The following is a 19,301-nucleotide window of genomic DNA, read 5'->3' as shown; positions in this document are numbered from 1 at the left end:
GTTACCGGAGGCCTAATTACCCCCATCTCAATTTCTCGACAACCCTTAAATTCCTAACCACTAAAAGGTCGGCAATGCATTTTTCACGTCTCTGGGTTTTCGGGCATGCATGCATTGCTTACCATCAGGTGATCGTTCAGGTCGTGAGGTCATCAGTCAGAAGTAGGTCCATTAGTGACTTTCATTGAGGGTTTTACGATGTAAACATTATTTCGAACTTTAAACCTTTTTACAATGAAAATGGATTAAAAAAAAGCAATACATTTATATAATTTGAAATTTACACATTTTCATGTCGTTGAAAAATCGTTTTAAATATTATTACCAAAGGATTTCTTATGTTTTGTCATCTGTATGGTTCCTAGCTCGTAAGTTCAAAAAGTAGTTGTCGTTTTTCCAAGGTTCCGAGATGTTAGTTTTTTTCTTAACGTTAGTGTTGTCCACCACAGGGGTCATATCTTCTAAATGGGCACTAAAATAATTAATAATAATAAATTAGTTGGAATACTATATAGTGATTAGTCTAATGACTTAAATTAAACTACAAGTACAAGCAGCACTCGTCCACAGAAGCATAATACAACTAAATATTTCTACAAAGACCGAAAAAATAAAATTTAAAAGAAACTTCTGTGTGAACAGCTCCATGTACCTGGACCACAGAAGAGCTGCATTGTTGTAGGTTGTCTAAGTATGTCTTGGACACGTGGCTGTTGCATTGTCGTATTTATAAAGAGTGTTCAAATTAGTTCAAAGTGCACTATTTGGTTTAACTACTAGGCCCATCGCTCATTTTCCGTATAGTGTCAGCCAAGATGATCGGACTTCAGTGTTCCGGTGCGTTCTTGGTTGTATCTAGTGTAGAGCCTGGCTTACAGGAGTTACAGCGGTTTAAAGTAGTGGCGGGCTAGTCCCATAAAAAAATCGCGTTACATTTAATTTTATAGAAAATCAGTGTGGCCGGTGTGTTAATCGTTAGACAACTACATATTTTAGTTGAGGACAAACCAGATGTGACCTGCCTTCCTTACCTTCTGGCAATGTTACTCGTAATGTTCCAACTAATGTCTTCTTCAACAATCTCATAGCCTTTTTGCTCTGATTGGATATCGCATTGTGATGAACGTCGGGTGCTAGAACGTTATATCATGTCAATTAATACTCGTAGTTAATGATTACACTATTGAAGTTCAAATTCAATTCGGGTCTATTTCACAATGTCTAAACCATGAAGGAAATAAAAAGAGGAGATGTAATAACTGGACTTCCCTTTAACATAATGCGTGACACCCGGGACATTACAAACCACGCCTTTCTCTATTTTCCAACATGCAGTCCCATACTACAAACACGTTGCCAATTGTCTTTATTTTAATGTGTCACTTTCTGAGCGCTTATAACCTATCTACACCTTTTTACTTATAATAACATTGGGCAGGGCTCATTTGTTTTGTCACAGTGCACAATCACAATAAGACAACTCCTTTTTGTACTTGGTTCATGGTCTGGATGTACAAAAGAACATCTATTACATAACTTTATTATAATTATGACGCTGGTGATACAGGTCCTTAATACCAAAACCATGTCTACTTCAGGATTATGTTGCATAGAACTTACTTTCTTAACACGCAGTATATAAATTCCCCGTTGCTAAATGTACTTGTATAGAGATATGGAGCAACGCATTGCATATGTTTATTGACTTGGAAGCCAGTAGCGACGCCTATGATGTACTCTCGACCCCCAATCCAAGTGACGAGGGGACCGCCGTGATCGTTCTTGAAATTAAGATAAAAAGTAATATATTAATTGATGTCTAGATAGCTACATGTCAACAGAAATTATTATGTAAAAATTATGCAATTAAAATATAATATAAAAGGTAATTAACTGTATAATCCAATTAGCACTTATATTGCACTCTTATATTGAATAATTAACCTTCTTAGCACACCAAAAAATTATTAGATTTTTTTTTCTTTAGCCAAATAAAGATAAAAAAGCCATAGCCTATTATTAAACTAGGTAAATAAAATATATAATACCTGGCACGGCCCATGCCTTCTCATGTCGGTGAAGTCTGTGTGGTTAGTTTTACGATTATTCAAATTATCACGTGACCATACCTGTGTGAATAAAACCACTATTAATAGGGATCGAAACCATATAGCTATTTTTATTAAAGGCTTAAAACTACAAAAGCTCATTAATACTAAATAGTAGGTACACAGGACATACTTGTATTTTTTCAATAATACCATCACTACAAATCAAATTGTGTATTTAAATTATTATAGAAAACAGAATAAATATCATGAATTGGATATAAGAGAAAGTTCTCTTGTCTTTGTCAAATGTGTAACTCTTTAATCGGCTCTTACAACTGCTGCAAGAGTAGGAGTGGCAAATATGTTCTAACCTGCCTCTGCTACTACGGTTTGTGTCAGAGAACAATATTTTTTTATTATCTACTTACACTCTGATATATTCCAGGAGTGCTGCCATTGAAAGCCCTTGGAGTAGCTGGACCTTGACTCATCTTTCCACTTTCATCCAAACTGCCCTCTCCAGCAGTACAGATGAGGAAATATTCAACGTTTAGTTGTAAATCGGAATGTCCAACTAGCATCTTCTTGCATAATTCCTTGTCAATCACCACCGTTGATGCATAGTTTGCGAATCTTGCGTTATGATCATTGAGATCTGCTCGCTTTAATAAAACGATTAAAGTTTGTTATGATGGTTTGGACATGTAGAAAGGAATGATGAAAGCAGATTTACGAAAGAAGTATACAGAGCTGATATTAATGGGATCGTCGGTAGACGGCGCCCTAGACGGACATAATATAATGACCAGATTGGCGATATATTAAAGAAAGGCCAAATTAAAAGTACCCTTAACTGACGAGCATGCATGAAAAGACTGATGACGATTGACGAAACAAAAAAAAAGTGTGTAAGATTCGTAGCAATCTGCGTTCCATTGTCTTTGCCTACCCCCATGGGGAGACAGGCCTGAGGTTATGGGTATTGATTGGTTGAGATTGATTTCACAGCTTACTTAAAACCATGAAGATAGACAAACCTGTCGAAAGTAATTTTTATGTCCCCACCCATAGGTGATGACTTCAGTGCCTGGCATTTCGAAGTCTCGGTTGAAATTAACTTTGATTGACGCGGGCATGTACGAACAATAACGTGTGTAGACAGGGTCCCTGAAGTTATACGGTGACTCCACTTTCGCTAAGCTTATGTCTCTTGAATTCCAATGTTTTTGACTCGGTGTTTTATTTATATCTGTAAAATGACATTCAGATTTACATGTGCAGTGTACAGCCGAGTGAGGTGGTATGCAGGCAATAAAGGTCTATTCAGTAAGTTTGATTTACTTCAAGGACAATAACTATTGGTTGTTTAAATCTCCCGATCGATTTGGATTACGGTGACCAGTCGGTCTAACTAGACTAGCGCACTACGCAGGAGATATTATAGTGCACAAGTGCAAACACAGGCGCACTCTCTGCAACGCTAAAGTCGTTGGTCCTGCGTGCTTTGATGCTGGATGAAATGCCACCGAACTTCCTGGCTCCGGGCTAATAATGGTCATGTGACTCAGAAAATGCCAATTTTTGAATGTTGCGGGGGTCGAATTCGCGACAAATTACACATTGATTGGTTGGCACCCTGCAGTCGTGCAGTTGGTTGTTTACTAAGTCGACCAATGTGTAAAAAATATGAATCCGTAAAAAAGCTCCAGATACACTTATTAGATAGCAATTTTGTACTAAATGAATCTTTATTTTCGTAACCATCGCCGAATTTCAGATTTAGACTCTAATAAATGAAGTTTACCTTTTTGGTAAGCCCTGGCGACAACTCTCTTCTTTGTACGTTTGGTGCATTCATCTTTGTCCATATCTTCAGTTTTTACATACTTATTATAGCCAGCGATGGCGAATACATGTCTCACATCATTGATACATGCAGCTGACGTTAGTACGTATAATGGATGAATTATGGCACCGCCACATATCCATCCCACATAGTTCTTTGGTGAATGCGGCGCTTTTATAAAATATACCTAAAATTAAAGATAATTATGTAAATGTTTTGGAAGTTATGACAATCAAAGTCAAAGCATTTATTTTAACTAATCCTAAAATAGGCACTTTTGAAACGTCAAATTCAATTGTCCGTCGGTCTGCCTGTCAGTGAAGCTCGGTAACAATTATTGTTCTCATCGGTGGCTTTATACTATTAACTCACCAAAAATTTTGGTTCACCAAGTGCTCTGGTGCCGTTAAAAATTCTGCGTTCACAGTTAGTAGCTGAAAACAATAAAATTCTGTGATTATCTCAGTTATCGTAATGTGGTTTTTTTACATTTTCTCCTTAAAGCACTTCTTTACATCTTGTACTTTCTTTTACTTAATAATCACTTGTTATTTAATCGCATTCCATAATCTTTCTTTGTCATGTTTTCCTACATACGTAGCATATTTTATCATGATAATGTTAGACATTTCTTTAAAGATAGAAAGAGATAGAGGTATATCTTGATAACTAATAAAAATAAACTAATCGAAAGTATTAATAACTGGACACTTACACCTAATCAAAATTACATAGTAACTCACATTGTACTATGAAAGAGAGAAATACAAAAACTACAAAAACAGAAAACATGATCAATTATAAAGTTGGAGAAAATCCATGTAAAATAATGAAATCCTCTCAATGTTTTACGGCTCACAAACATTTCCTATCGCATACATTTAATGCATAGACTGTACGTAATTACTTTTTTAAATTGAAACTAAAATTTAAAATACACTTAGTTGCATATATCCACCTTGATTTCATTCAAAATATTGTGCCTGTGATATTTCTATAAATAAAATACTAATCTTATGATTGTGATTAATTCGTGTCCGAATACTTCTTTAACTTAACAAAAGCATTCAATAATGTAAATTAAGTTAATATAATATTTATATGATATTTAATATATAATTATTCTTGTATAAGGAATGTAAATCAATAGCCTATTTAATGAATTCTCATGCCAAACAAAAATATTGTGAGAAAAATATCAGCCACATCGTAAAAATTGGACTGCCACAAGGCACAAAACTGGGCCCAGTGCATTTTTAGAACTATACAGATAAGTGTGTGAAATTAAACAGTGGACTTATTAGTTAAGAAGGACTTTTAGTATTAAGTGTATCACAATGTCGTAAAATTTTAATATATAAAATGAAAAATTCTTTTACTGAAAGTCATGCAAAGAATGTAGCATTATAATGAAAATACATAAAAAAACATTTTTCCTCTGGAATTCAATTATTCCGATATACAGCGTCAAATCATAATTTTTAACATTGTTTTACAATGCTTGCAATGCAGTCAAATCTATGGTTACTTTACATGATTCATTATGGTAAGTTTCAGTAGATTAAAATTAATTATGTTTATAAAATACCTGGGTACTGTGTTATGGACACCTTCAAAATTGCTTTACGCCTTATACTTAATTATTCCTATTTTTTATTATAAACCGGCAAACGAACACACTGACTCCTTGGTGGTAAGCAATTTGGCATCACACATGGACATCTGACACCTAAGAGGTGTTATAAGGGCGATGCTGGTCTTTTGGGGGTAAAAATTTGAGAATTGGATATTCGGGTATTGGGAAAATTGTTTTTCAAGCACTAACGCACTAACATAAAATTGTATTATGTTTAGCGACTACTTCGGGTACAAGAAGAATAAAAGATGGTGTGCCAGTAGAGACACCTAAAAGATATGTGGTAAGTTTAAGAACACCTTACATAGTGCACTGTCAGTCATGTACATTTGATCCATGTTTGCTTTTTAATCATGTTTTGTTTGTGTCCTTAAACTGTGAACTAGTTATGATCTTCAAGCCACCAGTCAAGCATAGAGGTCATGGTAGATACGACTAAACATCGAGCTACACAAAATCAGTTTAACGTGGTGTCTCTTTGTATGATCCTTCCGCACATTCGACTAGTTTCATTAATTTGTAAGTTTGCTTAGTTTGCTGAGTAGCCGTGTGTGAAACCAAGCTTAGCAAGGAGAAGCCACCCGTGCGTACGGCGCCTTGCGTTCCGCGCCTCAAAGAGCCATCAGACTACCACAAATGAGGCCTAATAAAGCTAATGCCTGATCTGGAGCTGTGAACAACTTAGCGGGTTTACCGCGGCTCCGGGTCGAAAAATGACTATAAACCTTAAAAATAAAAAAAAGTCAGGGAGACAGGAGGAGAGGAAAAAAAATCCTTCTTCAGTAGTGGAAGTTTTTAGCTACTTATGATAATCAATGAATATTTACTCTATTTTATTTGTTATTTTTTCTAGGTATATTTAGTGAAAGCACCATTGTCGAAGGTTCCATACGACAGTTGGTTGTGTGGTGGTGCGATTGTTAGCAGTGAATTTGTAATAACTTCAGCGGCTTGTGTCAACGATGTAGACTATATGTATGTCATATCAGGATACAATAAGTATGTTCCCAATACTGAACTCGAATTGGACAAGTGTACTGCGTCGAAGAAGAAAAAGGTTATATATACTTGTGTGCCTAAAGGTAATCATGCATATATACATTACGCCTTTTAGTTACTGAACAAAGATTATGAGCAGACATTGAAATCAACGCTTACTTTTCTCAAGGTCTTATATTGTGTACGCGAAAAATCCAATTTAAAATTTAAATGCCAAATTAGTTCTTATGGCTCTGGAATAAGAACCAACTTATTGGCAACGGAGTTAATGTACTTAATCATGAATTTAAAACAGCATTTTTGTATTTCAGGTTACCAACTAAAGTACGGAGAGCTAGATTACTGGTCACTTATAGATATAGCTTTAGTCAGAGTAGAATCACCTTTTGATTTCAATGATGCTACGTATGAAGAATTATGCTCTTACAAACCAACTCCCATTGCCATCAATTACGAAGAAAAGTATCAGGCACCTGGCACTGATGCTCTTGTGCTGGGCTGGGGACATTTAGATAAATATCGAAAGGTAATATGTTTGAAATTATGAAGTTGTAGTACTAATTTTCCCACAGCTGTCAATAAAACCGACAGTAAGTCGCTTTGGTCCACTTGACCGATAGTAGCAGCGCTCTTTGATAAGCGTGAACCTCTTTAAACGAATTCTTTAATCCGTCTACCGTACAGTTTATTGTAAACCCTCCTGATAAAATTTTTTTCAGTTGATAAACTATTACATTTTATACTGAGTGCTATAGCTGTCAGGCATGACAGTCCACTAAGGTGGAAATTAGTGCAGCGGACTAAGTTCCTATTTACTATTACATACTAGTTAACTAATTACATTCCTTATTGTCATTTGTGGACACAGTTGTCTAAATAAATAAACTTTATTATTATTTCAAAGAAGATATTTACTCGTAAAACACTTTCCAGAAAAAAGATGATGAAAATCACAATCAAGAGTTGCTGAATTATGCTCCAACGTTGTTACTCAATAAGACGACTTGCATAGAACATTATGAAGACTACACAAATATGAGTTATGTTATAGAAACATATATGATATGTACTCTAGGCAAAGGCAATATTGATGATGGAGGCAATACAATCGTGACTAGTTTACCGATAGCAAATGGATGCACTAGAGAACAGTCGAAGGTATTGGGATTTGAAGGAGTATCAGTGAGTACTGTTGTTTATGATATCATATACCGCCCGTTTTTTCTCACCATTTTTTTCTAAGAATTAGATTACTGACTGACTGATTCACTGAAGGAAATCGGTTAAAAGGAACACTAAAATAGTAAAAATAACTTTTATTTCGAAGGTCGGTGTTAAAAAATAAGAAAAAAACAAAAATAAGACACGGATTTTCGAAATTAAAGTAATTTTTATCCTTTTAATGATTTTTTAACCGTCTTTCTTTAGTAAAGTCGGTTATTTTCCTTTTTGTAAAAACGTTTCTTTTTATTTGGAATGTTTGAACGACTCTCAAAAAATGTGGTTGTATAAAAGGATGTAAAATAAATTTCTCTTCATATTTAGTGTGAAGAAGAAGACGAAGTAGACGACTATAGTGGCGAACCAAGAAGGCGAGTAGATGATAAAGAAGAACCTATAAATCAGACGTACTATGATAATATGGAATCAGGATTTAACCAGACGTTCGATTGGAGCTGGTTAGGGAATGGAAGGAGAAGTGGAATTTGCCAGGTAATAATAAATACTAAAATTATAAGTTTCAAATTACCAATCCGACTTTGACAAGCGTGGTGATTAATAGTCATTGCTCATCGCCGTATTAGAAAAGGCCTTTGCTTAGCAGTGGTTGCGTATAGGCTGATGATTATGATTAGAGACCGGATAATATGCAATATAAAAAGCTTGAAATATGCATGCAAATATGCATGAAAAATGCCTAAAATATGCACGAAAACTGACAGAATATGCAACATTAAATGAGTTTTTTTTTGTTTTGTAAATATTATTCCTTTAGATTTAAGTATTTTTTTAGTAAATACTTGTCTTATGTTTTACTTTATTATGTATGTATCTTTTAAATTTATTGTTATTTGATAAAATAAAAACTATTAAGTTTTATATTTTTTATTAAAAAATCAGCATGCATTTATAGTAAACTATCCATTAATAGATGTTAATCGATACAGTAACATGTAACATTATTTAATATTTTTGTAAACATTAACAATCAAGTATTGTTCCAAATGTTCAGTGGTAAGATTATGTCTTCGATCATTCAAAATATTTTTATAGGTCGAAAATGATCGCTCCACATCTACTGAGGTAACTGGGCAGAATTTGAACTTGGGTGCTATGTTAGCGCTTATATTTTCTGGCAAAACTTCCGTCGGACCATTAATACCTACTGTAAATTATAGCAATAATATGCATCATCACTAGATATTAGTAAAAATATGCTATTAGCCTTGAAAATCGCTTAAATATGCAAATGCATATGCAAATATGCAAATGCATATTATCCGGTCTCTAATTATGATAATGACTAAAATCTTAATTAACTTTTATTTTTCTGACTGACGATTCCTAAACCACTGAAAAAATTGTTAATATTATGGCGACTTGAACGTCGAAGCCTAAACATTCTTTGTTTAGCAGCAGATGCTCCCTTTTTTAAGGGGGCAAATAATCCAATGCCTTCTCTCGCCTTAGGCGAGGCGAGACCGAGTGTCAGACTCTTACTGACCAAAAATCACCCCGTTTCTACTCCTGCTTTTCGAGCCGGAGCCCCGGTAAACCCGTTAGTTAGTCTGCAGCTCCGGATTAGGCTTTAGGCAAATGTGGAAGTCTACTAAAGTGTACAAGACAATCGGCGAGGCGTCACCGCTTCATGGTAGATATCCCACCCACTCGCACGAAGCGCTTCCCTTCAAGCTTCCTTGTACGAACTGCTAGGGAGTGGAACTCCTTGCCGGAGTCTGTGTTTCCTGATGGGTATAACCTGGGTGTCTTCAAGGCCCGAGTGAATAGGTTGCTTATGGGCAGACGTGCTCCACCGTAGGCCGCATCATCACTTACCATCAGGTGAGATAGCGGCCAAATGTCGACCCATTAAATGTAAAAAAAAAACTTAGACAGTCTTTGTTCAATAGTAGATGCTCCAGCTTTGTCAAACTCTAGTCTTTTGATTTCAGCTCATTATGATGTTTTTATGGTTACAGAATGACCATGGTGGGCCACTTATCACGTGGTCAGGAGCTCGAGAGATTTTAATAGGTGTGGCTTCAGTGTTCAAAGTGTCAGAGCATTATGACTGCATGGGCCCCTACTTATTTACGAGCACACTCTGTACTGGACTGTTCTTGGATTGTATATTAACTTCCGAAATAGCAACCAGTCCAAATGATACTGAAAATACTGCTCGGTAAGTAAACATAAATGAGTATTTTTCCACGTATGAAATATAGTAATGTGAAGATCTGAGAGTAAAAAAAAATGTGTTCGCAAATGTAATTGAAAACTTTGTTAATACGTATGAAATACTATTTAAAAAGTGGTATAGGTTCCATACATCGCTACAATAGGTGGCGAATTGATTCAATTTCATTATTACAGACGAGACTTATGCGATAGACCGTCATATGAAAAGGGATATGAGACAGTTGAAAGGCACATAAAATGGAAGGATCATCCTCCACCTGTGTAAGTAGTGTTTTATGTACACGTATAAGTTTTTAAACTGACATGGTTACTAACACTAACATTAGAACTTAAGACGGCATATTTGCCATGATTGTTTATGTCTATGTATGAGTTTCCAATATTTCGGCAAAATTGCAAGCGCCATGATCACGGTTGAACTGATCAGTTCATCAGTCAGTTCTGAAACAGAAACTCATAGACCTCATTAATAAATATGGTAAATATCCCGTCTTAGGTTCTAATGTTATGTACACGTAATTTATATATCAAACGTGAGTTAGTTAGTTTTAAGTTTCATATATCTTTGACAAAATTATAGCTTCAGTGAGACAAAAAAGAGACATCAAGTAAGAACATCATTAATGAATTTATGATTTTTCAGCCAAACTGCTTATAATGGCAGAATTGACAGATCAAGATCGGAGGCAAAATCTGATCCAAACGACGGCCGAACTAGTTTCGTATCAAGCGAGAATAACCAAGAAACGGGAACTGGAAAACATCCAATGAACAAAATGTATTTTAATATTAATAAACCGTTGCGAGCAAGCGCACCAAAAGTAGACAATCCAGTTGAAGAAAAGAATAAGAAGCAAGAAAATGAAAAAGCCGTTGCTGATGATGCTTCAGATATTAATGAAAGATATCTAGCAGCACCAGTTATTCCCGAAGCAGCTGCATTACCACACAATCAGATACCTCCGCCTAATAAGGCTGTAAATGCCACTTTAAATACACACGTCAAGTTTTCTACTATTGAACCAGCCACTGCAAGATTGCAACAAAATGCTCAGGGTCACATGTCACCACAAAATGAAGGTATACTTTTAAATAATGGTATGTCAGCTAATAATGCTGGTAATAAAGGTGTTATAAATAACAGAATACCTATAATGAATGGTAGGTCGACAAATATTGGTGGGCCCATAAATAACGGTAACCTTGGACATAATGGGATGTATGGAAGTAACGGAGCGCCTGGGAATAATAGAATTGCTGGAAATAACGGAATGTCTACAAATAATGCAATGTCTGGAAATAACGGAATACCTAGAAATAACAGAGTGCAAGTAAATAACGGTATGCCTGGGAATTACGGACTGAATTTAAATAATGGTTTACCTGGAAATAATGGAATACCTAGAAGTAACAGTATGCAAATGAATAACGGAATGCATGTTAATAACGGTATGCCTGGATATAACAGAATGCAAATAAATAATGGAATAAGGAATGAAATGCCTGGTAATAACGGGTTGCCTAGAAATAACGGAATAACTCGAAGCAACCAAATGCAATTCAATAACGGAATGCCTGGAAATAACCGAATGCAAGTGAATAACGGGATGCCAATAAATAATGCATTCCCTGGAAATATTAGAACGAACGATAGAGTGCCAGGAAATTATCAGTTACAAGGAAATAATAGATTAGCAGTAAATAATAATTTGCCTCAAAATAATGGAGCACAAACAAATTTTCAAAACAATGGTTATCAAAGAAATGTTGGACTAAACGCATATAACAATAATCAGTTGAATACTCAAAACAATGTACCACCAAATGCTGAGCTGCAGAGTAATTACAAATTCATAGCCGCTGATAGACGGACAAGAAATTTCAAAGAACCAGTAATCGATGGGCATCCATCAAACCAAAATACTAGAAAACAAAATAACCCTTTCAATAATAATAACCCAGGAAATCCAATTAATGAGAAATATCAGGTATTTAGAACAAATGGGAATGAACCAGGTGTGCAAAATGCGGTCAGTGAAAAATATCAAACTAATTCAGCTTCAAATGTAGATCAGATAAGTAAACCTATACTGAGGTCACTGAAGCCTATCCAAGCTCTCCCTATAGTTTGAACGAATTAACAGGAGTATTGATTTTTAGTGTCAATCAAATGCAAAAGTTGTTAGTGTCATTCTTCTTTTGTCTATTCTGTTTTTTTTTGGGTGAATGTATTGTTTTTATTGTGTTTGTTCTGTTAAATATTGCTATTATCAGCATATTAGCAGATAGATTTATGTATAAGTATGTATAACATTGTGTAAAATTAGTATCTAACTAACTTGAATGACATCTCTATCGTTTCTACACACTAACATACTTACATACTAAATTTATTTAAATGTTTTTCGGCTTACTCATGTAATTATTTGACGAGGAACTCGACTAGTTTCCTACAGCGCAACAGTCGCCGCGTCGTGCATGAATTCTAGTCAAATAATTACGTGAATAAGCCAAAAACATAATAATTAATCAATGTACTCTTTCTTGATGTGTCGTTTTTAGGTTAAATAATTTTAAGGTCAGAAATGTAACAAATGGATAATGCTTTTGTATATTTTTTGTCTAACATATTAAGCATAATTTAATAGCCTTAATTATGTATATAAATATTAGTATAGTGTTAAATTAAATAAATTGAAGCTTTTTGTATGACGTTTTTTTCCTAGCCTATGTGTTATTCCAGATTTAACTCTATTTTTGTTTCAAATATCATGCAGATTGTATTAGTTTTTGTCAGAAACTAAATTCCAAAAATTAATAGTAATCAGAGGAACATAAAACATAGAATCATCTCAGATCGTGATAGTTAATAATCCTTACCTATGTATTGAGAGTGAGAAATCAAAGACTTTAAATATTTTAATGAACTGTTGCATGGGGTTAAGGAAAAAGCACAAAAAAGTTAAAAATAACAATTGGCTAAGGAAAGAGAAATGAGATAGCATGATTGAATCAGCAATCATCACGATTTTTTGGTTCGTTAAGTAATAGACTGTCTGTGCTTCCCTTATGAATGGACCTTATAATAATGTATGGTTAGTTTGGTCAACAAAAAAAAACCTAAAATACACATACCTAATGAAAGCATACCAACGTAATTGCTCAAACATAATTTAAAAGTTGTTCCAATCCAATGAAATTCAATTTGTTCAGCTAGTTAGTTATATCTAAAGAACTACTTTCCAAATGTTGACGATAATATTGGATTTTGTTTTTTTATTGTTTTGTCAGAGTAAGCAGTTTTTATCATATTTTTAATAGAACGACTTCGTGGTTATTTTCTCTACTGAAGAACAAAAGTTACTATAGTTTTAGTGTACGCGAAAATTAATTTTAAATTCAAAATTAAGTCATTTTTAAATCTTGCTGTAACTTATTAAAAACTTGTAGGTCTGTATACAGTTTGTTTTTTAAACAAAAACGTTGCCCCACACTAGCATTTTCTCCTGTGTCGTGGGTGCGTTTACAAACATACAAGTTCACATACATATGACATCCAGACCCGATCAATTTGTGAATTACGTGCAACAAAGAGTTGTTCCGTGCGAGAATCACACGACATCTGGTGGCTGGAGCCACCGCACCAACTGTGAAGTATTGCAAAAAACTTACGCATAGCTATATAAAAAGGAGATTTCATAATTAATTTTTATTGTTTTAGTGCACATTCCACCCTCTTTGGCTATTGTAAATGGCACTAACATAACTACTCCTAAACCATATTACGTAAGTACCCTTATCAACGTACTACTTCTATCTCATCATTAACACTATTTATGAAAAATAATATAATAAATTATGTTAAGATTATTTTTCTAGGTGTATTTAGTTAAAGCATCTTTGTCAGAGAGGAATTATGATCACTGGCTATGCGGTGGCGCTATAGTGACCAAAGACTTTGTGATCACATCAGCAGCTTGCGTGGAAGATGTAGACTATCTGTACGTAGTAGCAGGATACAACAAATACGTTGTCGATGAAGAACTGGAGGAAGATGAATGCACGAAAAAGATGAAAAAACGTGTCATTTACACATGCGTTCCTGTATGTAAGTGCGCATGAATGTCACAATACTTCTTTTTTATAGTATACGCCAGTAAACGAGCAGACGGATCACCTGCTGGTAAGGAATGGTTGTCGGTCATAGACACCCGAAACACCAGAGGCATTACAAGTGCGTTGCCGGCCTATTGGGGGTTAGGTTTTTGGGAAATCGGAGAAAACTCGGGGTTAGGTTTGGGCCTCCGGTAACCCCAGCCAGCCCATTCGTGCCGAAGCATGACTTTTCCAACATCATTCATTTAGGTCTTTTTTAATCATACATTTTTCATAATCATAAGTTTATTTTATCATATTGGAAAGGAAAGAAAAGGAAGAGGTCGACTAAATAGGGGATTTCATAATTTAAAATAAAAAGATAGACTATATGGTAATTATAAAAGTAAAGATACTTAATGATACGAAAATGTTTGATTATATCTAAAATATCAATATTTACAGCGTACAACTTCGATTTCGACCTGTTAGAGAAATGGTCTTACATAGACATCGCATTGGCGAAAGTTGATTCTGCTTTTGATTTTGAAGACCCTCTTTATGAACAATTATGCTCCTACAAGCCAGCTATAATACCAATCAATTACGATCCGAAATATCAAGCAACTAATATCGACTCTATGGTGATGGGGTTTGGACACAAATCGATTTGGCGTAAGGTAAATGTCCTTCATAATTATCTTGTATTTTTTTCTGTGTAGGTACAGATATCTGAAGATGAATGGAGTGTTTCGACTTATGTTGTAGGTATAAAACTTTAGGGACGCGTGAGGGAACAAACCTCCTCACGCCCCAACCGTCGGAAGAGACACTTAGGGCGTCGCGGGTCGCGCGACGATCTCCGGCCATCGTAAGTGCGGATCTACGGACGGCAAATAAGGGTAGCCCGCTGCTCGACCAGAATCAGACCTGTGCGTACGGTGCGTCGCGCGTGCCTCAAAGAGCCATCAGACCACCACAAATAGGGCCCAGTAGGGCTGATGCCTGATCCGGAGCTGCGGACTACCTAGCGGGTTTTTCGGGGCTCCGGCGCGAAAAGTAGGAGTCGGAACGGGGTGGTTTTTAATCAGTATGAATCTGACAATCCTTTTCACTACACTCTAGGTGGGAGAAGTAATTGGATGATTTTCCCCCCTCAATAAAGAAAGGTATAAAACTTTATTAAACCAAAGGTATAAAACATATTGTTACAGCATGGTGATTTAGAAAACTACAACGTACCATTTTTGCAATTTACTCCCACGCTCATTATGGACAAAAAGGACTGTATGAAAGAATACGAAGTTTATCCCAACATGACGTATGTCATTGAGCAATATATGATATGTACTTTAGAGAGTGGCAATATAGATGATAGAGGAGAACAAATTAATGACGATTTTACCAAGATGGAAGGATGTTCGCCAGCTGAATCTAGAAAAAATGGGGCAGATAATCTAGTGAGTTTTATTTATTTAAGGAATCCTTATAGAGGATATACACACACATAACATATATTCATAAACACAGTCGAATAGGCTTGTGCTTCTCCAATTACAAGGAATAACAGCTAAAAGTATTCTTATAGTGTTATTAAGTCTTTGACTGCCAATAGAAAACTATTGAAGGCAAATCCTTCGCTAACGTCGGTCACCGGTGACCCCCGTGGCGTTTAAAAGTGTTAAGTTAACAAACAAATCAAATCACACATGATATGTATTATAACTTTCGTAAGACATTTTAAATTAATTATTATGTCGTTCAGCTTCCTCACGTAACTGTTTGACGAGGGGCTCGGCCAGTTTCAAGCCTTACTAGAGGCTCATATTCAAGAACAACATTTCGTTGCTGCTTAATAGCAGGCATGGCGGGCTAGCATGGCTTGAAACTATTCGAAATCCTCATCAAACAGTTACACGAGTAAGCCGAATAACACAATGCATTAATTTGATACGACAGTGCACATAGCATCAAAAAAAGAAAAAAGTGTACATAGCAGATCCTGTTCTGTGCCCTATACACTTAAGACAAGTTCTATTGATAAAGATGTGGGCTCATTAAAGTATTAATTTATTTTAGTGTGAAGACTACAATGACAAAGAATTCAATTATCGAAGAGATAATGATATAATCTATAACTATACATCATACGACTATATAAAGCGTGCTGCTGAATTGAGATACGCAAACCCAACCCGAAGAAATGGAATTTGTCAGGTAACATGTACAGCATTAAAAAATAATGTTATAAAAAAATATCAAGTTAGTGGTCTTCTAAATAAACCTGCTTGTTAATTTTTAAGACTATGAGTGAAAGTCCGTTAAAGCTTCGCCGGCAACGTCTAGATGGTTTGCATCGGCCGCCATCCGTCTGATGCAGCTGGGATTGTGGTTGTATTATTTATTTTTATTTATTTATTTATTATAATAAAAGAAGTGTTAGTAAAAGTTGTCTCCCACAACTTAAATATAATGCTGGTTTAGCGGTTGTATTGCATTTGCATTAAGAAAGTGACCAGTCATGCTGGCTGCCTTGCCTAATTAAGGTAAAGGGTAGTCTAATTTCAACCAAAGAATTTTCGCTAAAAAAATATGTTATTTGTTATATTCTTGTAGAAGGTATTTCTATTTTAATTAAGAATAAAATAATTAATCATGAATTCTTCCAGAATGATCACGGTGGTCCTCTTGTCACTTGGGTGGGAAGTCGAGAAGTAGTAATTGGTATAGCATCAGTGTTTAAAATAACTGAAGAAAACGCATGTATTGGACCGTTTTTGTACACCAGTACACAATGTAACTCAGCTTTTTTGGATTGTGTTTTGAACAATCCTTACTGGGTAGATAAATCTGGTGCTATAAGGCCTGAAAAACCGGAGACACCACCGGAGACACCACCTGAGACACCACCCGACACACCACCGGAGCCAAAACCGAAAGAGAAACTTCATTATAGGTGGGTGTAACTTAAAGCATTCACGGTCACGTTTTCATTGAAACTAAACAAGATTTGAGTTTTATATTTCAGTATCATAATATCATTTAAGAGAGACTCGTGAGCTAATTATTAAGTCATGCCTCGTTGGTCGAGTGGTCGCAAGTGCGACTCGGGCTCGATTCCCGGTTCGTGCAAAATATTACTGGGCTTTTAACGGTTTTTCGAAAATTTCTAAGTAAGTAGCACGGAGTCTGGAATTAAGCCCAGTATATGGCAATAGGCTCATCTATTAGGTGGGACTTATGACACAAATGGTGAAAAGTAGGTGTACATTGTATAGCGGCATTGCGTGCCGTAGTGTGAACCTCTGCCTACCCCTTCGAGGATAAAAGGCGTGATGTTGTATATATATTGTATATTAAGTTATCTAACAACGCAATTTAACATACTTATATATGTGTGTGTATGTGAAATTCTCAACCAAAACATTTCTTATTTTACAGACGACGATTAGATCTATGCGACAGTCCACCAAGCGTGAAGGGTTTTGATATCGTAAGAAATCATATTTCGTGGAAGGATCATCCAGCAGGGTAAGTGTGTATAATAGAATAGATATCTATTATAATGTACTAGAATTCAGTATTTACCTAAGAATCAGTTTTAGAAAATGTTGACACACATCTTTTTTTATCAGACCTGCACAAAATGAACTGCCGGCAGCAAAATATGTGAGGAACCAGAACACAGCATTAAATCAACAATATGACCAGACTCAACAATTTGTAACAAATAATCAATATTCAGGTCAACAATACCAAACAAATGAACAATTTGCAAGGCAACGAGAAGCAACGAATGTACAATTTATAGAAAGGCAAAATAATGCAGCTAATGTTCAATTTCAAAGACAAAACAGTACACAATATGGAGCGACGCAAATGAAAACTGCGAATGAACAAATTGCGAGACCAAGATACACAGCTACACAAAATAATGCTGGTAACGAACAATCTGTAGCAAGTCACAATCATTTAAGGATTGGAAACCCTAATGAGCAAAATGGGCAACCAGATCTTAACGAACCCAATGTAAGAACTGATCAATTTCAACCTTATCAACAAAATCCGCAACCTGTACAATTTGATCGTGACCAACAAAATCCAGTCAACGTGCAATTTATTCCTAATCAACAAGCTACAGCTAATGGCCAAGTTCAATATAATCAACAAAATATAATGTATGCGACCAATCAACAAAATGGCCAACAAAATGTGGGATATGGACAATATTCTCCAAATCAGCAAGTCATGTCAAATGCGCAACAAAATTATGCCAATGAACAGCTTGTTCCTAATCAACAAAGTATACCAAATGGACAGTTAGTAGCAAATCAGCAAAATACAGCAAATGCTCAATACATATATAACTCACAAAATACAGGCAATCAGTTTGCACCTAATACAGGAGATTTAGCTAATATGCAAAATGGACCTAACCAACAAAATGTAGTAAACGGACAGTATAATCCAAACCAACAAGGTGTGGGTAACCAAGTAATGCAAAATACAAATAATAATGATAATATACAATATTACATCAAAGATAGATATCGTCCTGAGGTTGAAGGGTTTCCTAGCGATTATAGAATACCACAAGAAAGGTACCAGGGAAACAGAATGGTGGCAAGAATTGGAGATGAATACGGTGACGCAAATTACGCTATAGTCAACCAAGCCACGATGCCACCGCAAAATCTTCTTTATGGATACGGCTAACGTTGTATTTCAGTACTAATTGTTATTTTTGTTTAATACATTTTTAGTACTCTTATTTAGTCTTTGTCTTTTATTTTAAAATTGGTATATTTACGCCAGAGATAAAAAGTTTCCTTTTACCCGAATCAGCTCATACCCTGTCTATATACCAAATCTTATCAAAATCCGTTCAGTAGTTTTAGCGCGATTGTGATGATGAATAATTTCATATCAGTTGACTGACTGACTCACTATAAAATCACTTTTATTCTAAAAAAGTTGTTTAAAGTGTTCAATGATGGTGTTCCTAATTGTAAAAATGAAGATAAAGTGCCTAAATTCCAATTTAAAATTCTAGAAATCGAAAAGCCAATGCATCATTATTTTACTTTGATTCAAACTTTTTTCGGCAACTACGTTTTTTTTTGTGTGGGGAAATCATTCAATGAATCCTGAAGAAGTGTCACTGAAGTGTCAGTCGTATTGCCTAAAAACTACCCAGTTCCTACACCTGCTTTTCGAGTCGGAGCCCCGGTAGACAGTCCGCAGCTCCGGGAGA

The 19,301-nt window shown here is 35.4% G+C and overlaps 3 protein-coding genes across 4 annotated transcripts; 2 read left to right on the top strand and 1 right to left on the bottom strand.

Moving 5' to 3' along the window:
* Nucleotides 1-275: 275 nt before the first annotated feature.
* On the bottom strand, nt 276-4,779 carry LOC118270184 (uncharacterized). 2 transcript variants are annotated; one of them, XM_050698207.1, is made up of 9 exons: nt 4,641-4,779; nt 4,270-4,331; nt 3,856-4,084; nt 3,089-3,300; nt 2,480-2,713; nt 2,049-2,129; nt 1,621-1,781; nt 1,032-1,133; nt 276-472 (listed from the first exon to the last, which is right to left on the bottom strand). In XM_050698207.1, exons 1-9 carry the CDS (start codon nt 4,687-4,689, stop codon nt 337-339), a joined length of 1,266 nt encoding a protein of 421 aa, XP_050554164.1. In that variant the 5' UTR covers nt 4,690-4,779; the 3' UTR covers nt 276-336. The 2 variants fall into 2 exon arrangements, with proteins under 2 accessions (XP_050554164.1, XP_050554165.1); XM_050698208.1 differs by having other exon boundaries at nt 4,613-4,768.
* An 82-nt stretch (nt 4,780-4,861) lies between these two features.
* On the top strand, nt 4,862-12,508 carry LOC118270192 (uncharacterized). Its single transcript, XM_050698161.1, has 9 exons — nt 4,862-5,443; nt 5,752-5,816; nt 6,387-6,615; nt 6,844-7,058; nt 7,466-7,714; nt 8,078-8,245; nt 9,733-9,935; nt 10,127-10,213; nt 10,596-12,508. Exons 1-9 carry the CDS (start codon nt 5,395-5,397, stop codon nt 12,082-12,084), a joined length of 2,754 nt encoding a protein of 917 aa, XP_050554118.1. The 5' UTR covers nt 4,862-5,394; the 3' UTR covers nt 12,085-12,508.
* Nucleotides 12,509-13,244: 736 nt separating this feature from the next.
* Nucleotides 13,245-18,803, top strand: LOC118270633 (homeobox protein 2-like). Its single transcript, XM_035586318.2, has 9 exons — nt 13,245-13,402; nt 13,674-13,738; nt 13,832-14,060; nt 14,513-14,727; nt 15,262-15,507; nt 16,127-16,264; nt 16,717-17,003; nt 17,489-17,578; nt 17,683-18,803. The coding sequence occupies exons 3-9, from the start codon at nt 14,024-14,026 to the stop codon at nt 18,761-18,763; spliced, it is 2,094 nt and encodes a 697-aa protein (XP_035442211.2). The 5' UTR covers nt 13,245-13,402; nt 13,674-13,738; nt 13,832-14,023; the 3' UTR covers nt 18,764-18,803.
* The last annotated feature ends 498 nt before the right edge of the window (nt 18,804-19,301 follow it).

This window comes from Spodoptera frugiperda, chromosome 13, assembly GCF_023101765.2.
Source record: "Spodoptera frugiperda isolate SF20-4 chromosome 13, AGI-APGP_CSIRO_Sfru_2.0, whole genome shotgun sequence".
NCBI lineage: Eukaryota > Metazoa > Arthropoda > Insecta > Lepidoptera > Noctuidae > Spodoptera > Spodoptera frugiperda.
Note: the sequence above shows the minus strand (reverse complement) of the source record. Positions and strands in the feature narration are given on the sequence as shown.